The sequence below is a fragment of the Leptodactylus fuscus genome, chromosome 5 (assembly GCF_031893055.1).
Source record: "Leptodactylus fuscus isolate aLepFus1 chromosome 5, aLepFus1.hap2, whole genome shotgun sequence".
In the NCBI taxonomy this organism is placed as follows: domain Eukaryota; kingdom Metazoa; phylum Chordata; class Amphibia; order Anura; family Leptodactylidae; genus Leptodactylus; species Leptodactylus fuscus.
The window spans coordinates 209,360,830-209,384,451 of NC_134269.1; the positions used below are offsets into that span (position 1 = coordinate 209,360,830).

General features: G+C 44.1%; 2 protein-coding genes across 2 annotated transcripts in view; both read left to right on the forward strand.

Moving 5' to 3' along the window:
* Nucleotides 1–23,622, forward strand: part of FBLN1 (fibulin 1) — a 364,927-nt gene that overhangs the window by 110,526 nt on the left and 230,779 nt on the right. The gene's annotated exons all lie outside the window — the stretch shown is intronic.
* Nucleotides 1–23,622, forward strand: part of ATXN10 (ataxin 10) — a 74,721-nt gene that overhangs the window by 33,084 nt on the left and 18,015 nt on the right. The window contains exons 8-10 of the mRNA XM_075275144.1: nucleotides 872–980; nucleotides 1,668–1,837; nucleotides 22,985–23,048. Of these exons, the coding sequence (XP_075131245.1) occupies nucleotides 872–980; nucleotides 1,668–1,837; nucleotides 22,985–23,048 (343 nt within the window). The remainder of the gene's footprint in view (nucleotides 1–871; nucleotides 981–1,667; nucleotides 1,838–22,984; nucleotides 23,049–23,622) is intronic.

A 23,622-nucleotide genomic window follows, 5' to 3' on the forward strand; every position in this document is an offset into this window, starting at 1 on the left:
TGCAAAAACGGCTGAACGGATTTGGATGAAATATGTCACATAGATAGTTTGTAACCTCAATTAAAACATAGGCTACTTTTTATCCCGGTAAATGACATGGCTTCACGACTGTTATGAATTTATATTCACATACTATATTACACTGTTCCTGCAGAAGCCTTATGTCAAGTCCCAGATCTGTTATCTCTCTGTAAACACACAGCTAACCCTCAGTGGATTGTGTACGTGCTTTTGCATATTATCTGATCTGCTCCAGGCAGTGCTGACAAACTGACATGGGAAAATACCTTTAAGCCAAATTGACAGTTTGTTAATTTTAAATATGCCGGGAAAAAGAGTCTAAGTTGTCGCAATCAACGAGAGCTATGCAGGTAGCCAGAAATCAACAGAGTTCACCTCAAGCGGAGCTGAGGGGGATCATGGGCGCCAACAACACATGCATTATATGGCATCGCAGCAAGCTGCTGAGATGCCGGAACAATTACAGGCACGGTGCAAAGAACAACTTCTCTGAGACGCCAGAGCAGGCAGATCATCAACGCCAACAACACGCTCATTATATGGCGTCCCAGCAAGCTGCTGAGATGCCGCAACAATCACGGGCACAACGAATAGAAAGAATACATAGGAGACAGAAAGTGGATTTCACAGAAAGGAGACAAAATCCATAATTAAATGAAACTACAATTTATTAATGCCACACATGCTGGCAGCAAATCAACAGTTGGTTAAAAGCCTAGGTACTCTTTAAGGTTTACCCTCCTCCCCTCGGCCTCCGCTCATTATATTCTGGCGTCTTTTATTTATTTATTTTATTTAGATTTTTTTTTCTTGCTCATATACTGTATAATGCTTTTACTTTTTTCCATAGGAGGCGCAAGTTGTGATCAGACTCTTGGATCTCCTGTGTGAAATCACCTCTGACCCTGATCTCCTTACATGCTTGCAGTGCTGCTCTGGTTTACTGGACACGGCTGTCGGTATGTAGTTTATAGGTAGTCACATGATGGACAATGTAATGGGCACTTATCCCTAAGACAGGGGCCTGTCTGATTGCTGGAGGCCTGACTGGTAGGTTTTCCAGTGCTCAGAAGAACGAGGGACCACCTTGCATGACTGGTGCTCTAGTCACTGCCATGGGGCTGCAGGGACTGTAATCTCAGCCGATAGACCTGAATAGAGCGTCAGTCCTGCAAGCTGGATGCTGCTCCAATCACAAGGAGGCTTCAGGAGGACTTTTGATCCCTCGTTCTCCTGATCGCTGGTGGCCCAACCTCTAGGTCCCCCAGTAATCACACACTTATGTCCTGTCAAGAGAACAGGTGGTAAGTCTCCATAACAGCACAACCCCCTTTAAGAACTTGTCCAACACCTAAATATTTTCTTTTAGGAACCTCATGATAATGCCGACTGTGATAGCACCTACTGCATTTCTGCACCGACTGACAGTAGGCTAGTTGCTGGAAATAAACTGACAAGGAGCTAAAAGATCAGGCATATTGACGTTCAGCAGACTGATCTTCTCCATATCCTCTTACATAAGGGATTGGAGCTGGAACACCCCTCACATTTAGATGGTCATGCTGATGTCAGTGGTTAGGCCCGACGTGTGGTGTGTTCACCTGTAATGGATGAACTCAATTGTCCTTTATCTCCATTTTGCACAGACACCCTGCGCCTGACGCATCTGGCTGGAAAACAAGCCAAGAATGTATTTACCTCGACGCATAGCGAGTCCCTCGGAAGTGACCTGACACACGCTGCAGTGGGGTTCAAGGCTCATCTCATTCGTCTTATTGCTAACCTGTGCTACAAAAACAGAGAGAACCAAGATAAGGTACAAGGCTAATATTTATTTTAATCAAATTTTATAAAAAGTGGCTGTGCTTGCCAATACACCACCAACATTCATTGGCTTCACTGTGTAGAATGCAGTTGTGTTCCGTACTACACCACCAGCGTCCATTGGCTTCACTGTGTAGAATGCAGCTGTGTTCATTACTATACCACCAACATCAATTGGCTTCACTGTGTAGAATGCAGCTGTGTTCATTACTATACCACCAACGTCTATTGGCTTTACTGTGTAGAATGCAGCTGTGTTTATTACTATACCACCAACGTCTATTGGCTTTACTGTGTAGAATGCAGCTGTGTTTATTACTATACCACCAACGTCTATTGGCGTCACTGTGTATAATGCAGCTGTGTTCATTACTATGCCACCGTCTATTGGCTTCATTGTGTAGAATGCAGCTGTGTTCATTACTATACCACTAACATGCATTGGCTTCACTGTGTAGAATGCAGTTGTGTTCCGTACTACACCACCAGCGTCCATTGGCTTCACTATAAGGGGAGGCAGCTACTGTATACTTATCACTACACCACCAATGCTTTCTGGCCTCACTCGCAGGCAGGTATACTCACACACTATATAGCCAGCTGCAGACAAGGAGTTTGGAAGTTCTCACTGTGCAGTAGAAATGCTTCAGGATTGCCTTTAGGGAAAGAACATGGCAAGGCAATGTGTTGTGGAGAAGGGTGAATGTAGCAGAGCTGAGTGTGGTGGTGGGGGAAGCATGGACGTAACGCAGCTGAGTGTGGGGTGAAATGTGGAAGTAGCACAGCAGATTGTGGAGGAATATGGAGGTATTAATGCTATACATGGGTGCAACAAAAAGGCAGCAGTGGTAAGTATATAGACGGAGCAGGCTGTATGCCAAGAAGAAACATGAAAGTAGCAGAGTTGTGCGTGTAGGGAGATCATGGACCTTGCATAGCTGTGCAGGAAGAAAAACATGGAAGCAACAATGGTTTGTGTGTACAGAGGAGACAACCTGGAGATGGCACAGCTGTGGGTGTGGAGAACATTGAGGTGTCAGTGGTGTCGGTGTGGGGAGAACGTGGAGGTAGCGGAGCTGTGTGTGTGTGTTACACAGACCAGAGGCAGTATACAGCTAAAAAGCATAAGAGGCCAAATATTAGGAAATGTCCACCATGACCCTTTTATGCTAGGTGCCTAGATCACAATCATTACCAAAATCAAGGTGCGATGCGTCGCTAATCCACCGAGAACGTTGCAATTGTTGGATGCATCTTTTTCTTGCAGTTCCACACACAGAGCATTTAGAAACATCTTGGGCTCCTATCCAAGGTTTTTCATCCAGATATGTCATTCTTATAGGATTCCTTTGTCTTAAGAAAGCTACGGCTGTTCCGTTCCCCTAGTGTTGAACCATCGATGACTGATGGAGAACGTTGGGACCTGTAGTCCGACACACCTGGAGGTTCACTCCAAGTCAGGTGTAGCGTGTTCTCCACTTACAGGTGCTGGTAAGCCTTGTGATTTCAGGATACCTGCCAACGTTCCTGCAGGGTCACAAACCAAATGGACCTAGAAGTTTAATGCCGGGGCGGAAGGCAAACATTGATTCAACATTTGTCTTCTACAATAGACCTTTTGAAGGCAATTTCATAATTGTTTGCCCGGGCTTCATCGTATCACAGCTCGGCTCCTTAAGGTTGTATCTGAAGCCCCTCTTCCTGCTGAAGGGTTCCTATCTAGATGCAAACTGCTTGAGGGGCAGGAAAGATTTAGGTAAATACGCTGAGTGTTCTCATACAATGATCATCACTTAGAGCTTCAAAGACCCAAAGAAAACTCCAAGCCCATCCCAATTAGTCAAATACTATACCGTGAAGCAATGAGGAAAAAAAAAGGCTATTTGTACAATTCCCATTAATCTATCAAAACCTTCCCGTGGAGTTGTTTCTGAGACGGTAATCCCTGATGTTTCCGTATGTCATGTTTATATGGACATCCTCCTTTAATGGAAGCTGTCATCATGCCCAAAGACCATAGCATGTTCTGCATGATCCTAGAGATGTGCCCCTTCTATCCTACACTTCCAAGAAAGGGGGCTTTACTCGAGACCGCCTAGAAATCAAATATTGATGCCTTTATTATGGCTTGGGGTTGGTCAACGGACTGAAGGGGTCCTTGATTATGGCCAGGCATGGCTCTGTACGTGGCAGTGGATGTGCTTGATGTCACGGCTTGGCCCCATTCACTTGAGTGGGGTGGAGTTGTTAGTAACAGGCACACCCTTGGTGCACAAGCTCATATTGGGCCCCCTGCTCAACTTATGCTCACAACCATTAGCAGTGTCCCTTCCATTCAGAAAGGAGGTCAAAGAAATTTGTCCACCCCTAGTGTGGTGAGGGGGACCTGGAGTCCACCCCGAATTCTGGGTCTGGTCTCCGCTTTTACCACTGTGAGCCCTATACTTATGGGGGCACAACCCTTACTAAATGTGTGACCCTGTGCCCTAGCACAGACTATCCATAGAAGATGGGTGCCAAGAGCTGCAGCAGAAGGGTTGGGCAGAATAAAATATTTCACCAAGTTTGGGGTCTCAATGTTTGTGGCACTAAATCCCAATGACATAAGAACATGATGTTGGCTTAGGGGAGAGGGGGTCCTTTCAGAGGTTGTGCAGATGGGGACACCTTCCCTATCCAAAAGATAATGGAGAAGTGTCAGATTGCTGAGTTGGGTCCCCCAGTGATCGAGAGAATGTGGGACCAAAAGTGCCGCCCCCCCCCCCCTCCAAAAAACCCCCCTCTTTGTGAATTGAAACACTCTGTTCACTTTCATGGGGTTGCGAATGCTACCCAAGAATCAGTCCTAGCAGCCCTATAGAAGTGAATGGAGTTCCAGTCTGGCAAGCGCACTGGTGCTCCATTCACAAGGAGGCTTTAGGGGACTATCGGGCTCCCGATTGCTGCAGGAACCCAGTGGTTGGACCCCCGGAGATCTGACACTTATTCCCTATCCTGTTCATAGGATTGAAGTGTCCTTGATGGTGTAACACCTCTTAGGGTAGTTTCACGTCTGTGCCCAGATGTCCATTGTTCTGGACCTTTGTTTTAGTCCATTTATCTGCTACAACATCAGATGCCATCTGACTATAATGGAGTCTGTCAGGTGTCCATGGTCTTCAAGGGAGCCTGTCAGATCGATTTCAGACTCTAAAAAAGCCGCAGGTCCTTATATACTGGGGGTTTAGTGTGCCAAATCCAATTTTTTTTTATATTTAGAGCGGAGTCTCATTGATTGTTGCCTGCGCAGTTTTTCCGTGAAGCCAAGGACATATCCCCACCCCCACCCCGACTTCACTGCGCTATGGGGCATGGACACTGAAGCTGAGGTTTGCTCTTTTGGCTTCAGTCAAAGAAATGCCCCAGTGTGAGAAGTACAGTGACAGGTGAGTATAAACCTATGTACAGGGCGATTTGGGACACTAAGCCTGATCAATCAAGACCTGTGGGTGGTTTTGTGCCCCAAATTGTCCTGACAGATTGCCTTGTACACTGCCCCGGCACGAGTCGGACTTGCATCACTTTTCTTGTGACAGTCGTCGATGCAGATGTGTACCCAGCCTATGTCTTCTCCTCCACTTCTCCATATTTGCTTATGGGAGAAAGCCGCCATGTCATTCTCATCCTGTACAATCCCCTTTTAAACTTGTAAAAAAATTTTGTTGACCTTCAAAAAAAAAAAAAAAAAAAAATTTCCTTATTTGATAGTTGCGCGACCACAACCTCCATGGATTAGCACCTTGGCCCCTGGCCTCCTCTCCAGTTACTAATCCGACCCTTCCTTGACTTTCTGGTCCTGGAGATACATGGAGTGTGCGTACAGAAAATACTTCCCCAGAGGACTCATTATCTCTTATTCACTTCTGATCACCTCCTATATCTTTTTTTCATGCGCGGCTGTGGTTGCTTCTAACATGTATTTTGTACAAAGCAACTTGCATTTAAGGCTTTAATAGTGACGACAAAGCGCGGGTCAGGTTTCTGCAAAATTCCATCAGAACAAACCACATGGTTTCTTAGGAAGTAAATTGAAATTTGTGTAATTTAGGTTGTGGGGATGAAGACCCTCTCCATGAAAGCGAGGATAGAAACGGCAATTACTTACCTAGTTATCATCACTCTTGCCCTGGGGACTCGGCCATCTTGCTTTGGCGTAGAATCTGAAGGACTGGTGATGGCGGGCTCTTCGTATGGATCTCTAGGGACTCTAGACTAAACTTTAACTCCATCCCATTGCAGAATCTGTAACTGTCACCCCCGTCCTCCACCCGCCACCACCACCTTCCATGTGCCATGTGGTAGGAGACCTTTGGCGTCCAAATACTATAAGAAAGTAGCGGTTGGCACTTCCATGTACTTAGTATGGAGCATGTGGAAAGAAGCATCTCCCAGGAAATGGAGACAAAATCCGGAGTCACTTTTTTTAACTTTAGTAGTGCTCACATGGCAGATCACATGAAAAATTCTGTTTGAATTTGGAGCTGATTTTGAGGCAGAATCAGTGTTGGGTTATAAGAAGACCGTTCATGTCCTCAGGCACATGCGATTTTTTTTTTTTTTTTTTTTTTTTTTTTTTTTCTTTATTTACGGCACGCTTTGCTTTACCATTATGTGCCCCAAGGCTGGAGATATCATTGACGTTGGTTTCGGCACCGATGTCTGCCCACTGTCAGAAGGGTATTCATGATAGTCTAGCTGGCCTGTAAGGAAACCCTTCTGACAGTGGGCAGAGATCGGTGACCTTAGTTTTGGCACCGATCTCCCCAGCCCCGGGGCACTGAACTGGAAAGCCGACTGTGTGCTAAATTCGGTCTAGCGGTATATAAAACTGCATGTGCCTATTCACACAACAGATATATACATATATACCTATCCTGTGTCCTGGTCATCCAATACAAAAATATCTTTGGGTCTGGGAACCCTCTTTAACAAGGTAGAATCTCACTTTAAGATCTTTGTCTTGCCTTCTGGTAGAACAATGCCTTCTGATTTCTTTACCAAGTGTCATATCTTTGATTGATGCCCTTTTTATTGAATGCCATCGTCCTCTCTACCTGCCAAGCAGTCATCCCGGTTAGACTCATTTCCGCGCACCTTTCCTTGAACTCGGACCTCAACCGCAACTTGGTGGTTTTTCCCAGAAAGCTCCTCTGCGGCCTCCCTTGATAGATTGCATACAGGTCATGAAATTATCTCTTCAGGGGTGAAAGAAGGAAGGAATGAATGAATGTGATCAGAGCGTGTCTGCCAGCTCCGGAAGCCTTCATACCCTAGAGCTGTGTGTGCTGCGGTCGATCGTGAATCACACCTTTTGTCTCCCACGTTCCTTGTCATTTCCTCCACATACTGCGTAGAGACGGGGTTATAGCAAATCAGATCGTGCCAGTCTTGAGGTTGGATGCAAGATTTAGCTTGTTTCACATTCTTTTTTTTATTTTGGCAATATTATTATTATATTGGAGCTAATTAATCATAATTACAAGCTGGGGGTCACCTGACATCTGTAGGTAGTGGGCATGTACCTCCGCTCCTGTATTGGCTTCCATACGTACAATAGCCTTATACTGGCCACATCCTTTGGGCCTAATGCACAGGACTGTGTGCGGTCCAATCTCTGTCCTGATGTCCCGTCTGATCTCTATCGAGCAGGACCTATTAAAAAAAAAAAACTGGGAATGGAGTGTTGGAGGAGCCTCTGGCTGCGTACTAGGCCTAAGGCCTCGTATATATGACCAAGGGTGGCTCCAGTGTTCTGTTCCATTCTGATATTTATAGAGTAGGTCCTAGTCTGCTGTGTGAAAACAAAATGGTACCCGCCCTGGAAATCATTGGAGGACGGAAGGCACTTGGATGACTCTTGGATGTTGAATTCCATCCAGAGATCAAACCCTCTCGGCCTGCACAGGCCTAAGGTACGTAGTGTGGAGAAAAGTTCGATTGTAAGGATCTCTTCACGTTGCACTCCAACCCTTCGGGAGATATGTATTCAGAGGATTTCATGACTTCTACTTCTGCTATGTACCGGTGTATAAAATTATTGCCCCTGAGGTGGTCGTACACGCCGTGACCATTCAGACTTGAAAATGTGCTGGCACGATCATGACCTGATTTGCACAGACTCATTAGGAATTTATCAACCCATCTACACCAGATGGGAGACAGTGAGGTGCATCTTTGGCCCAAAGCACTTTCTTGCACTTAAGATGTGCCTACTGACTCCACAACCCTGGACTTATTAATTGGTGACCTGTCCTTTTTGGATATGTAATGTATGTAAACAGTGAATGTACCAGCAGAATAGTGAACGCAGCTCTGGAGTATAATACAGGATAAGTAATGTATGTACACAGTGACTGTACCAGCAGAATAGTGAGCGCAGCTCTGGAGTATAATACAGGATAAGTAATGTAATGTATGTACACAGTGACTGCACCAGCAGAATAGTGAGCGCAGCTCTGGAGTATAATACAGGATAAGTAATGTATTGTATGTACACAGTGACTGCACCAGCAGAATAGTGAGCGCAGCTCTGGAGTATAATACAGGATAAGTAATGTATGTATACAGTGACTGTACCAGCAGAATAGTGAGCGCCGCTTTGGAGTATAATACAGGATAAGTAATGTATGTACACAGTGACTGTACCAGCAGAATAGTGAGCGCAGCTCTGGAGTATAATACAGGATAAGTAATGTAATGTATGTAAACAGTGACTGTACAAGCAGAATAGTGAGCGCAGCTCTGGAGTATAATACAGGATAAGTAATGTAATGTATGTACACAGTGACTGCACCAGCAGAATAGTGAGCGCAGCTCTGGAGTATAATACAGGATAAGTAATGTAATGTATGTAAACAGTGACTGTACAAGCAGAATAGTGAGCGCAGCTCTGGAGTATAATACAGGATAAGTAATGTAATGTATGTACACAGTGACTGTACCAGCAGAATAGTGAGCGCAGCTCTGGAGTATAATACAGGATAAGTAATGTAATGTATGTACACAGTGACTGTACCAGCAGAATAGTGAGCGCAGCTCTGGAGTATAATACAGGATAAGTAATGTATGTATACAGTGACTGTACCAGCAGAATAGTGAGCGCCGCTTTGGAGTATAATACAGTATGTAACAGGATCAGTACAGGATTAGTAATGTATGTTGGAGAGCAGTCTGTACAATTCTGCCAGTCACTGCTTACAATGTATAATACATGATGTAACTCAGGATTGGCACATGAAGGCAGATGTGCTACAGAACTTTGGGAATAAGCTTATCTAGTATATTTTTTTTGAAGCAGAACTGCAAGTCAGTACCATCCTGATGTCCATAGATAAACCCCATTGTATCAATCTTATTCCTGTCTATTACTATTTTACTATACTAGTTATTTGGCTACTGAGCGGTGCCCTCCCTTGTGTTACCTGTGCTGGGTCTACACCCTTCTGAGATATGGCTTTTTCTGAGAACCCTTCTGGAACATATTGCGCTGCCCTTCTGCTTCCTGGAATTCCTGATATAATTACACCTCTGTCACCGGTATCCTTCTTCTCTCCGCTTTTCTCTAGTTAGACTTTCTTCTTCGTGTTACTCTGAACATTGAAGGCTTGGCCAGGATTTTCTTGAAGTTTTTCAGTCCTATGCCAGGGAGTGGGACAGAGTTGGAGTATGGCCATGTCATGGATGTAATGTCACTGGCCTGAAAAGAGAAGGTGAATCTTGCTCAAGCTCTTGAACAGCTGAATGACAGGGGCTCTGGATGTCTGAAAGATAAGTCATCAATATCATAGTGCTGGAAAATCCCTTTAAAAGGAACCAGGGAGAGAAAGGGAGAGGGACACCGAGCGCACTGAGTGTAGTATTTAACCATGTAGGTATATGTTAGTATGAATTGACCAGATGGCTTCTCACCTCGTGGGGTTGTGAACAGTCATAACACCCTAGATCACATGTGGATACAAATTCCAGATGAGGGCGGGTTCACATCTGCGCCCCGGTCTCCGCTTTCAGGTTTCCGTCATCTGCCCGAGAAACTGGACAGGAGACGGAAACTGGCAGTAACTTTTCAAACCCATTGATTTGAATGGGTTTGTAAAGTGTCCGCCCGTGAGCATTTAAAAAAACAAAAAACGGTTTCACCGCAAAGTCGAACATGCAGGACTTTGTGTCTGGTTAAAGAAAAATGGTTTCATCGCTGAGACCTCAAAACGCTCACAGGAGGACAGTGTCTGCCCGTTTTGCGTCTCCTGTCAGCAGAAGACGGAAACCTGAAAGCGGAGACCAGGGCGCAGGTGTGAGCCCGGCCTGAGTGGCAACAGTTCAACTTGTACACCGAAGGGACAATGGACAACAGCAACAAGGACTGAAGGTCTGTAGCAGGAGATCTGCACTCACTGGTGATGAAGATGAGGCACAAGCCAAGGATTTCAAGAGGAAATACCATTTATTGAGGTGAGTATAAAACAGATCGGCACGACGCGTTTTGGGCCAAGCACACACTTTTTCAAGTGCAAAGTAACTGTAAAATATATATAATGAAGGGCATAGGTATTCAAATACAGTATATACTGAAGCACCAGGCCCATTAAAAATAGAAGTAAGAATAAACGCTTATAATTGTATGTAGATGAATGTTCCTGGCCAATGTAATGAACAAGGAAACATTCACTCTGTTATTACGATCAATAGTTGTGATCTGAAAATTGCCAGCAATAATTGATCATCATGTAATGATGGAATTAATTTTCATAGTCATTGTAATCCATAGTCATGATAGAAACAATAGAGCTCATATTCAATAATCAATAGTCATATGATACTCAATGATCCATGAAATCAATAAATTTGAAATAATCACAACATGAATATTTACAATAAAATGACCCACTTGGACAGCATTGTTAAATCTGTGGCCCTATAGACCTCAGAGACCAGGCTAGATTTCTAACTGTATTGTCCCATAGTCCATTTTACTCTGAACTTAAAGGGATCCTATCATTTAAACACTTTTTTTTTTCTAGCTGACACGTCGAATTAGCCTTAAGAAAGGCTATTCGTCTCCTACCTTTATCAGTCGCCTCCGGCCCACCGTTCAGTAGAAATACTGTTTTTTTTTTTTTGTTTTTTTTTTACCAGTATGCAAATGAGTTCTTTTGCAGCACTGGGGGCGTACCCAATGCTGCCAGAGAACTCTCTCCAGCGACGCCTCCATCTTCAACAGCAACCGCCTCTTCTGTATCTTCTTCTGGTTGCTGTAGTGGCTTCTACTAGATGGGGCACTTACTAGAGGTCTGCTTTAATCTGCTGCTCTTTGGGGGTCCTGGTTATTGGTCCCCCACCAAATAGATATTGACCTCTCCTAGGGGTAAGCCGTAAATGCATAAATCCCGGAAAACGTCTTAATGTTGACCGAGTTCTGCTGGTTGGCTGTGTGTCAGATGTGTATACACAGATGTGTGCTCCACATTTAGAACAGGTAAAGACTTGGCAGCACGGAGTGTGCAGGTGTATGGAGGTGTTCATAGGGAGATATGGAGAAGCTGATGACCTCTGATTTCTATACAACCTCATGAACCTCGATTGGGCAACCTTTAGGTCTTTCTAGTTATGCATTGACGTTTGAGTAGCCTAATGAACAACTTGGCTTAAGTGCGCATGTACCAGATGTCGGGCGCATGTGCAGTGAAGCTTCTCTGAAAACTGACGAGAGTACTAGAGACTCACTGAACTCCTCTAGGCATAAAGGAGCGTGCATGTGCGCGTGCGCATATATTATATAATTTTATACATTTTCTAGACCTGTACGGTGTTACAACAGGGATATTTGGAACACTAAACCACCGGGCCCTATGGACCTTTTGGGTGGTTTAGTGTCCCAAATCAGCCTGACAGGTTCTCCTATAAGTAGGTCACTTAAAGAGCTTAGGGGGTATTAAGACCTCTTCATTCATACCCAAGCTGCTAGTTTTCACTCTAGTCTTCCTTTTGATTTTATTTTTAACCCCGTTGATTCCAGTCTTGGCCTCTGTACGCAATAAGACACCAGGATATTGCAATGGCTCCTTAGGAGTTAAAAAAAGATCTTTATAAATTCTGTGTAGAATCTGACTTGGGAACATCTGTAGATCAAAAAGAAAAATCTTAATCCCCAGCTTACCTGGTATTCAGGTGAACCCTTTGAAAAAGATGCACCTTGGTAATTATAGGAATGCACAGAAGACAAGAAAAAGAGACCTTTACGTTTAATCTTTGATTCTTTTAAAAGAAAAAATTTTTTAAAAATTGACAAACTTTGTTTATAGCATTGGGGAGGGGCGGCGGCAATTATGGGTTATGGGCCTAAAAGCATTTCATAGGTACAATTGCACTTAATACAAGTTGAAAGTTTTTGGGGTTTTTTTTGTTTTACATTTGAGACAAAAAGTGTAATATCAGATTCCATAATGACTGTTAGGTATGGGCTTGCATGAGTGTGACCACCACCTCCCCCAAATAATATACCACCATGTTGTGACCATAGGCCAGGAAGGCGAGGTTTCTTCTACATGTGGTTGGCGCTTAGCCTTAGGGGGAAGTTCACACATGGTTTGTTTTGGATCGGAACCTGAGGCAATCCAAAAACCGGGTAGCCGTGACTGAAAGCCAGTGCACTGCATCGGTATCCAGTCGCGCACTCTGCTCCGGATTAGGCCCAATGAATGGGCCTAGTCCGGAGGAGGGAGTGTCTTCAGACCGAATCGCAAGATGACTCAGCCTGAAGAATTAACATCTCGCTTCTTTCCGGGAGCCCAAAGAAAGACTGGCTCCCAGAAAAATTTGATTTCAATGGGAGCCGTCTTTTTGGTCAGAGTTTTGAGGCGATTACTGCCTGGAAACCCTGACCAAAAAACTCTGTGTGAACTTACCCTTAAAGGAATTGGCCATAAAAATTTGATAGGACACAGTGATCACTTCTGACTCCTTTGCTATGCACTGTATGGACTTCAGTGAGATCCAAGCAGTACTGGCCACTATATAGGGCATGGAACCAACTGCTGCCGACACTGTACTATGTATCTTTTGGACCATACAGCTGATCCATGTAGGGGGGCCTTCTGTGGTGTCCCCCCCCAATCAGATATTAATGCTTAGGCCATAAAATCTCTTGACCAACTCCTTTGGGGCCTCTTACATTGGCCCGAACAATCCTTGCCCCCATGTAAAGCTGCCTAGCTGTCTGCCATGTCATTGTTTGCATCTTCTATGCTGTCCTAAAAAAATTGTCTGCCCCTTGTATGAATGGGATGTGCTACTGACGATGAGGAGGGGGAATGATCTTTGGGAAAAGAAATTGAGCACTTGCTTATCGGTCTAGATATTCTCACATGGTCCTAGTTATGACTAGAGCCTATTCCCATATCTATCACCCGTACACTTGGCTCTGTCAAAACAATATTATATATTCTCTCCAAAAAATGTATTTTACATGTTACATGATGTATTATCCATCCTGCCCACAGGAGGCGCCGGTGCTCTGCCGGTTACTAAAGAAAAATTTAATTCTAGAAGTATGTGAGGTGCCGCAGCCACCAAGCTTATAATGTGTTTGCTGTCACTCCGAGCGCCTTCCCACTGGAATTTCTGTGTCTTAGCACACTGTGTGACCTCTACATTCAGGGTTTACAATTTCACGTGCGTTCCTTTGGAAAAATTTATTCTAAAAAATTGTTAAAACTTCGATGTTCCTGGAGGAATGGGCTGTAAATTCACTTGCGTTTCTGACTGGCTGAAAGGTCTAGCAAAGTGTGGAGGGTGGTCCATGTTGACATGTGATAAGGGCACTGAGTGAATATAGTTGTACTAGTTAAAGGAGTTGTCCAGGTTATACAATTTTCAGCAAGGAGGCCGGGGAAGGTGGGGAATATAAATAAAAAATACTCTGCTGTCCTTGGTGCTCCGGTGTCTGCCACTGTGGTCTGGTCCGGCTTCCTAAGGAAAAGAATCATGGTGTCACTCAATACCTGGGATGCCCCTTTGCTTTCCGGAGGCCGCTGATTGGCTTCAGTGGTCATGTGTAACCAGGACTTCCACCGGAAAAAGCATCGGAAGCAGCAAAGCGAGACACCGGAGAACCAGGGGCAGGTGAGTATGGGGTTTTCACCTTCCACTACCTCCTTGCACACATTTTATATCCTGGATCACCCCTTTAACTTTGCTATATTAGAGATTTCAAGAGATCCAGGACGGGAAGTGTATTCCACAGTCGGATCCTCGGAGAGGTGGGTCAAGTTGAGGACAATGGTTTTGAATAGAAATTATATTGGTTCTTGAAATCTGGTTGGATTTCAGATATTCAGATTGACCTAGACACCAAATATATTTTTGCCCTATTTTGACTTTTTTGATCTCTGACGACCTAATGTCCATAGCTACTCTAACACTTTTTAGAAACCCTTGATCTATAAGATACATCTCTTGTTACTCCAACCATAATGTAGAAAATTTCAAAGTTCTCCATAGACTTATGTAGCAAATTTATCCAAACATTTTGAGTTTGGCCAAACCTGAAATTTCAGGGGCTCACTAGTAGCGAATTATTCTTATTCTCTGTGGTCTGAATAATTGGAGGCCCAGAGGAGGTGCCATAAAAAATAAATGCTCATACCTTTCCGTATCTATTGTGTGCTCTGTCACGACATCCAATCTTTCTCTGGCATCTTCCAGTCTCTGTCATCAGTTCTGGGTAACCACTAAGGACTGTGATTGAACCTTGGTGATCATTTAGAGGGTGTTGACCATGTGTTGTGACCTTGTGAGAGACCAGATTTTGCAATGGAGACAAGGAGTGCTGATGACCATCACTAGGGTAGACCTACATGGCTCCACCAAATGGTGTCTTCCATGAATTCTGTTGTGACGTTTTTAGATTTGTGAGCTGGGCACATCTAACAATAGTACGGCCTACAGTCATTTCATGGAATTGGAATGGTGACTGGATCCTAGTGCTTTACAGATAGCTAAGGAACCTTTGGAGATCTGAAGACCTCCTCCATACATGTCCTTTTTTATGTATCTATATGACATGGAATTTGTATGAGAAAGTAGACTCAAGTCGATGGGAAAGAGGAGGTGGTCACCAAAAAGAACTTCCTGAGAGCGAATTCCTTCACTTTTACTATGTCTGTCTGATTTTTCACGTTTCGATTTACTCACCCACCAAGCACGTAAAATGGAGCTGGCAATAATTGAATGTTACATTGATGAAATAGTATGTAGATTTGTCTCTAGGGCATTCTCCTAATTGAGACAGATCATGTGGGAGCTCGTTCTTCTGCCGAAGCCCCAGGGTTCTCGGGAGGAGCACACACCGTGTAGAGCGCCACAGCTTGCACACACCATTATCTATACATCATCAGGAGACAAAATCTGTCTTGGCTAACCATATAAATCACAACCGGTATTAAGAATAATGAATCTCTCACATAGCACACAGAGTTTAATGTCAGAAAATCGGCAGAAGACGCCACCTTTATCGGGAAGTTTAGTTCTCTTTCGAAGAATCTCTACGTGGCTAGACCATGCATTGCTCTGGAGTAACATGACTGGTTGTCGATACCTAGAATAAAGAAAAGCTGTGGAGTTGGCCACCGGTGTTTTTAGGAAACCTGGTGAAGTATTTATTGATGGCTGTCTATGACTTTATTACCGGTAGACAAAATCACAAAGACTCCATGACGGAAACGTGAAGGACCCCATTACAATCCATATCAGGGATCTCACACTTCTGTTTGTTTTTTGTTTTTCGTCTATGGGAAAAACCAATGTAGATGTAAAGAGAGCATAAGCTTATGAGGCTACAAGGATAGGGTTGAGCCGATCTTGAGATTTCAAGATCGATTTTAAAATCCGATTTCCGATCATTTTCCCAGCCGATCTTGATCTCGATCGTGAAATTTGCTCGATTGCCGATCAGAATCCGATCTTTTCCAATCCCGATCCTCAACCCTAGTCAATGCTTCTCTATGGGAAAAGTCACTTTTAGGGTTGAGCCGATCTTGAGACAACCTCCGATCTCGATCCCACTGGAAAAGATCGGGTCAGAATTTCCGATCGCGATCGTGAAATTTACTCGATCGCCGATCGGAATCCGATCCCGATCGCTCAACCCTATACAAGGACTGTAGTTCAGTGGTAAGATGCCTCAGTGACTGAGGAGGTGGCTTATTTCTTATCTAAGCAGTCATTTCTAAGAATCCCATATACTATTTTTCTTTTCAAGGAGTTAACAAAATGTTAGACACTGCGTGTGCCCAGTCCATGGTAAAATTACACAACTGGCACATGAATGACATCTGTGCCCCTCCATAGACCCATTCACTTCGAGTGACCCGAGGCCACAAAATGGACAGGCATTGGATCTGTCATGAGTTTTGCTCTGGGATCACTGCCATATACAGGGATAATACACCATAGAGATGGCACCATAGAATTTAAAGGTTTATTCACATAGTTTTCCCATCTGGGCACTGGCGTATCATGCATTGTTATTCTTCATGTCATCATGATGTATTCCTGGTCATGATCTTGTGGGATCCCAGGATAATTGAATGTGGTTTGGATCCATTGTTGTATCTTACAACGCCAGTGTAAACTTGACCTTCTTGGACACCCTAAGGCCCAGCCTTCAGTTTTTATCCATATTTGTGGCTTCTCGCTGGTTACCATTTCTCAGGTCTCGTGGGCATTTGAATGAATGTGACTGGTGGATCTGTTGACCAAAATCTAGTGTCTGTGGTTACTGAACCATCATTCTTGATCCTCTATAAAAAGTGTAGTGGTGGTCTCTGAAGCCATAAATAAGTTTTTGGCCAAGATTTTTTGGGAGTTTCTAGAACCAGCTTTGAGATTCTCCTATGATATGACGTGCGTTATACGGGTAGCTTAGGCTTACATATAATGCAGATTTGGCTTTTGTCGCTAAAGTTTATGTATCAAGAAATTTACAGTAAAATTCAGGTGCACCAATATCTCAAATATATCATGAGATTAGAAAGCTTATACTAAAGCAATTGCCAGCTGTATATACAGGATTCCAGTGAAATACTTTGGCTTTAGATACTGACTCGGGTTGTCCAAGATTTGGAGAACTGGGCCGTAAGGGTGGATGTAAAAGAAAAACAAGACACACTCTCCTATACCCGACACTCTCATGTCCAGTTCTGCTCTTTTTCCTTCCATTTGCTGTGACTTGCAGCACTACAGGCCACCATATGAGCCCTATGGCTTCTGGCACTGTGAGCCCCAGCACAGGAGGGCTTTCAGTTGGAGTCTCTGACAGATACTACTTACTACTGCAATCTGCAAAAAAACCTGTCTGCACGTCATTCGCATGCGAGATCTGCAAAAAGCATTGTATGATCCCCTATACCCGATTTGGCAATCTTTATGGGATGTGCCAGAGGGGGCATTCAGAGCCCTCTGTTGGCACGCGCGCCATTGCCCTGATCATTCACGAATGGTGAATCTGGTATAGGATTCCCCGTAAGTGCACGATCACTTCTTTCAGCTGTATGGGCAAATGCACATATTGCTGAAAGCGGTCAGTGTAGGCCGCAAGACCACAGCTTACTCTGACTGCAGAGTGTAACCTCTGCCCCAATGCAGGTGCGATGATCTCATTCATCAGCGCATGCAGTCAGATGGACGCCCAGCTGCTCTTCATGGGACATCTGGTAAATATCATATAATACTGTATGGGCGGGGCCTACTATGGAGCATATTATACTGTGTGTGGGGCCTACTATGGAGCATATTATACTGTGTGTGGGCCACTGTGGAGCTTTGGTTAGGGAAAAGAACGCTGCTTCAGGAGACCCTATCTTAATCTGTGCATCCATACCAAAGATATAGTGGTTGTTCTAAATATGCAAATGAGATATCTGAGCAGCCTCCAATAAAATCTAATGCCAGACATGCCTAGGAGCCTTCTATAGGCTCCTGGCGGTCATGGTAATGGACTCAATCCACAACATACAAAAAATGGTGCCTTGGTCACCTTTGACTCAAGCACCAGGGGCCTTTATCCCTTAGCTCAGTGTGGACATTAGCACCAAGACCTGGCGGCTATGCACAGCCACCATATTTAAATACCCCGAATCTGCAGTACTATTATGGTGCATGTCAGGAAAGGGTTAAAGAGTTTACCACCTACCCTAAGCATATTCAACGGTTACCACTGTGGTTCAGAAAACACAACACTGATGAACATCATACTATTTGTTACGTAGGTCACTGTTTTGCAGATTTGGAGAAAAACATCCTATAAGTCTGCAAATGAGGCATTTGGTGCACTGGGGGTGGACCTTCAGCTCTAGGAGCACTTGTTTTGTTAGTCTGGTAGGATGGGTCATGACGCTTGGCGCACCCTATGTGTCGACTAAGGCTCCAATCATGGGGCCTCATCTTGGACCCCAGGTGAATGTCGTCACCAAGAAGTCTGGAAGAGGACACAAAAAGGTGACTGAGGTGAGTATAACTGTATTTATTTATATCTCCTGTGGGCCTCCAACCTATTATACTCTGGGTCTCTTCATATTAAGTTCAGCAGCGAAACGAAACCCAAAATTTTTGGAATATTCCAATAATTTGCCAATCTCTACTTATTCTACTCGAAAGAAGATGAAGAAGCAGCAACAGGAGCTCAGCCTGATAACATCAGTCAGCCGGGTAAGCTGTAGGATCCCGTCTGTGTCAAGCCTTGGCATCGGGGCAATGCCTGATTAACATATCCCGAGGCCTAATGGACCCATGCCCTTTCACTAAATCTTCATCCAAACAGCCAAGTCATGGCAATGCAACGGGAGCGTATTTAACCATTGCCGTACCTTGCAGCCTCTTTCATGGCTTTGTACCTTCCCAAACTGGGGCAAACTTTTTAGGGTTTGGCGTCGATATCCAGTAGCCTAGTGACCGGCTCATGACATAGGGGGGAAAATGGAAACTTTTTGCATTCTGTTTGCACTGACGATGATTGACAGCGCAGTGCCTGCTCGCCGCTACCTTTTGGAAAGCAAGTCTGTACAACGACATGTGCTTTTTGGCTGAGGAAATGAATGTGCTTAATGCAGCTAACGTAATCTTCTAAGCTGCAGGCGTAATAAAGATAATATTTGTTCTATATTATCAATCGCATATTTTCCTGCTAGCGCCCATCTGTCAGAATTTCAGGATGGTCATACCAATGAGTCGAATATAGTGTAGCAATTAAAAAAAAAAAAAAAAAAAAAAAAAAAAAAGTGGTCCCGTCACTGATTTTCCAAAAAATTTTCGGTTAAGGGTTAACCTTAGTTTTATCATATTGTGGATTGAGTGCAACCACTTGTGGCATTGGGATTTTTCTTTTAGGGTAAGTTCACACGGGTTTTTTTGGTCAGGATTTTGAGGCCGTATCCACCTTAACATCCTGACCAAAAAGACTGCTCTGATTGAAATCAATGGGAGCTGGTCAGGTCCAACAAATGGCTCCCGGAAAAAAACCCTAGACATGCCCATTCTTCAGGCCGATTCACGAAGACTCGCCCTCCTCCCGACTGGGCCCATTCGTGGCTACCCATTTTTTTGGTCTGCCTCAGGTTCCGGACCAAAAAACCCCATGTGAACGTACACTTATGTAGGTTCTCTCCACATTCGTTGCATCCTCCATCAAAAAGTGCCCAAAAAGCTAAGGCCTTATTCACACAAACATCAAAAACATCCAGAACTACCTTGTTTTTAGAACACGGGATTGATACTATTCTTAAAGGGCACCAACGGGTGCAAGGTGCCCCTGATTTATCCAGAGCCTCTGGCCTCTTAACTACTTCAGTACCGGGCAATCTTCCCTGATTTGGAACCAGACACCTTTTTTGGGTTTGGGCTGTGGGTTAAACATTCAGTGGGGCCACAGATTGCAGTCCTCGCAGCCATGAATGGAGCGCTGGTCACACGAGTACACTGGTGCCTAGTTTGCCCCCTTCTCCTTTTTTTTTTTTTTTTTTTTTTTTCTTCTTTCTCATCCGTGTGTCTTTGTAGAATGGGAGGAAATCCACGCAAACACTGGTATATTAAAACTGGTATATTGCCATAAATTCACAAATAAGTTGTCGGCACCCGGTTCGTGATATCTTGGTAGTCTGAATAACATAGAAAAACACTGAAAACTTTTGCTTCAAAGATAATTGACGTTTTCTGAATGACACCGATTTATGATGTTTTCAGTTCTCGGATCACGGAGAATATAGGGATTGCTTTCTATATAAAAGCTCGCTGAGTGATCACACTTAGAAGTGAAGCAGGTTCCTGTTCATTGTGTGCACCCTTAATATACCTCTAGAAGACGGCTTATAGCATCATTTTTGTAATATAAGGGCATAGTAATCGTGAGTTCTTGGGTTTATGGGTGTGTAGACTGGAGTTTCCGCTGTCCATGTCCCTATAGGAAGTTCAGGCTTTGGTCCTGGGGCAAGAGGACTTTGTGTTGATAGGGCTTGTACATCTTTTACATTATGGTCGATGCCATAAACTGGCATTTGTACATGGAGCACCAGTATATGGGGAATTGCCCGGGTCATGGTGATTCCTGTCCGCCCAACTCTGAACTTGTGATGGTGCTAGTATGCACTGCGCATGCGCGTCCTGTATTTTCCATGGTGTGTACTGGCGCCATCACACAGTGCAGAGAGGATCTAGTCCCTGTTGTTAAAGGAAAAAGACGAAGACATGTGGACTGAAGTCTCTGGTATATGTCTCTGGAGGAGTGCAGGAAGATCATGTGACGCCCCGAGAACCCCGCTAGTGGCACCACTACAGTACTCGTGATATTACAATAACACTTCACCTGGCGATTACTTATACTCGAGTATAAGCCTAGTTTTTCAGCACAGTTTTTGAGCTGAAAAAGCCCCCCTCGTCTTATACTTTTCAAGCAAAAAAAAAAAACATTTTTTTTTTTTGTGTGTGTGGGGGGGGGGTGTCGGCGCCTATGACCAGCCGCAATAGTAATGTATAGAGTCTCCCATAAAATAATGCAAAAAAAAAAAAAAAAAAAATGGTTTAAAAAAAAATAAGTTGTAAATCCCTCCTTTCCCTAGAATACATACAGAGAATTAGGGTGCATTCAGACTACGTAACGCCGGGCGTGTATGAGAGCCGTACACGCCGGCATTACGGCAGACTGCCGAACACTTCCCATTCACTTCAATGGGAGCGCTCGTAAACGCCGCTGTTACGAGCGCTCCCATTGAAGTGAATGGGAAGTGTTCGGCAGTCTGCCGTAATGCCGGCGTGTACGGCTCTCCTACACGCCCGGCGTTACGTAGTCTGAATGCACCCTTACTGTGAAACACATACACATTAGGTATCCCTGTGTCTGAAAGTGCCCGGTCTTCTGAATATAGGGGATCTGCAGTGCTCCTGCCCCACAGGGAAGGGGTTAATAGGAGCACTGCAGATATGCTATATTCAGCCAGGCTGAATTCCACGTGGGGGGAAAAAAAACCCAAGCTCGGGGAAGGGGCAGACAGACAACCACCCCCTCTCCTTTCCCAGCAACTACTGCACCCAAAAACTCCGACCATTTTAATTTTTGAAATTTTCCGGTAGCTGCTGCATTTCCCCCCCCCTCGGCTTATACTCGAGTCAATAAGTTTTCCCAGTTTTTTGTGGTAAAATTAGGGGGGTGGGCTTATATTCGGGTCGGCTTATACTCGAGTATATACGGTAATCAATTGCTGGACTCCTCTCCAAAAGTTTGGGTCTTGGACAACCCCTTTAAATTTTGTAGCATGCGATTTATTTTATGGTCTAATATACCGCAGCCGTCACCCTTCGCATGGTAAATATTCGACAATTCTGCACATAAACACACAATTTTGCCATGAATTTCACTATAGATTCTGTGGTACATGCGCAATAGGGTGTTTTTGGTTTTGTGTTTCTTCCTTCACGTAGTATACCAAGATCAGAATACCTTTTTACAAAAAAAAAAAAATCGAAATTCAAAAAATTCCTTCCTGACCTGAAGGTGAACCAATATTTAGCTGGTCTTGCGGGGAGTGTTCCCTTTGCACAATTTTTTGCAAACAGTCTTGAAAGTGAACTGGCCTAATAATTGGTGTGCACAGTCCCCGAGCTAATTGAAAATATGTGTAGCACTTGAAGCGCCTCCATAAGGGCAGGGATTGTTCGCGGCGGAGCGTAGGGTGGAGGTGACTTACTCATACAAAGCTCTCTCTCCACACTTCACATTTTTGGTAGGATGGAAATCTTTCATTCAGGTATTTGGACAACACTTGAAGTCACTTCCCAGCTTTCTAAAGGTAAACGTTTGCCGTGCCTAAGGTGATTGAAGAATCTCAGAAGTCTGTCGCTATGGAGGAAGGAGGGGGTGCAAGGAGCGATTGGATTGTTGCTGCCTGTTTATTCAATGCCATTGAAGGAGTCTTTCCAGTCCATTGTATACGCCGTCCTTGCCGTTGACCAACTGGATATAATGTATCACTTTAATTCACTCAATTGTACATGTGAGAAAGAGGAACGTCTTAAAACTGGGCAGCCCGAGGTGGAGGGCACACCCGTAATGTGTTTATTTACACCCCAGCTGAAACCAACTGTTATCTCATAGCTAATGGAATCTGCTAAGTGGCGCTGACGTTTACAATCAGTCTATTTCAGGAATATTCGTTTTCATAGCTCTTAAAGGGAATGTCCTTTCTTAAAGTGTACCTCTACATATGAAACAACTTTGCATAAACGAATAGTACAGGTGAATATAAACTTTGTCATATATCTTCCTAAACCTTCCCACCAACTTGTCACTGAAGCCAGAATGACAGAAATCCCAAGAATGACTTTGTCTGCTGCATACTGTTATAACATTGGGTTAAATAGTAACTCTGTATTCAGTAGGCTCCCTCTAGTGGTGAATGCAGACAGGCTGAATCTTATCTTTATGCCCATATATGGGATTTGGAATACTGCCAGCCCAGCAGTCAGTTTTTCCCCTGCCCTCTGGAAAGGGGATAACTGCACAATCCCTTTAAGTAAATGCCTTTAATGTTACGTCATATCTTTATTTCTCTTCCTACAGATTTATCAGCTAGATGGGATCCCCCTCATCCTGGACAGCTGCAGCATTGATGACAACAATCCTTGTATCCTTTTCCGACCAGAATGGTTATAAAATCCTATAATAACGCTTCGGTGTATTACGTTCCAATTTTAAAGCTTTTTTTTTTTTTTTTTTTTTCAGTTTTCTTGATGTTTTTTGTAGGTTTATGATGTCTGATCTGTCCATTGTAGAGGTGAATTCTGCGTATATTGCTCCAATATTATATAGATTTGACAATTTCACTTACATTTTTGGTTTAGTGCGCTTTTCATGCTCAGGCTCCATTCGCATCTGTTGGAGACTCTGCAGAAACCGCCGCAAATTGGACTTTGCTCTATGGCAGTCTCATTATAAGACATCTGGTGGACCTCATTATAATCTGTAGGGTGCTGTTTTAGCAGTCTGGCTCTCTGTCGTTGGGGTTTCCATGGTGGACCCCAATGATGGTAAGCCAGACACAGATGTGACCCGTTGCAGTAGTTTTTCTCAGCCTGTAGGAGGGGCAGTTTGCTTGTCTACCTGTTACTGACCCTCCAACAGTGTCTTGGCAGTCAGACAGTCCCTGTCTCGGTAGAAGCCGGATCCAGTACCCGTAGGTTCTGTAACATACACTGCTC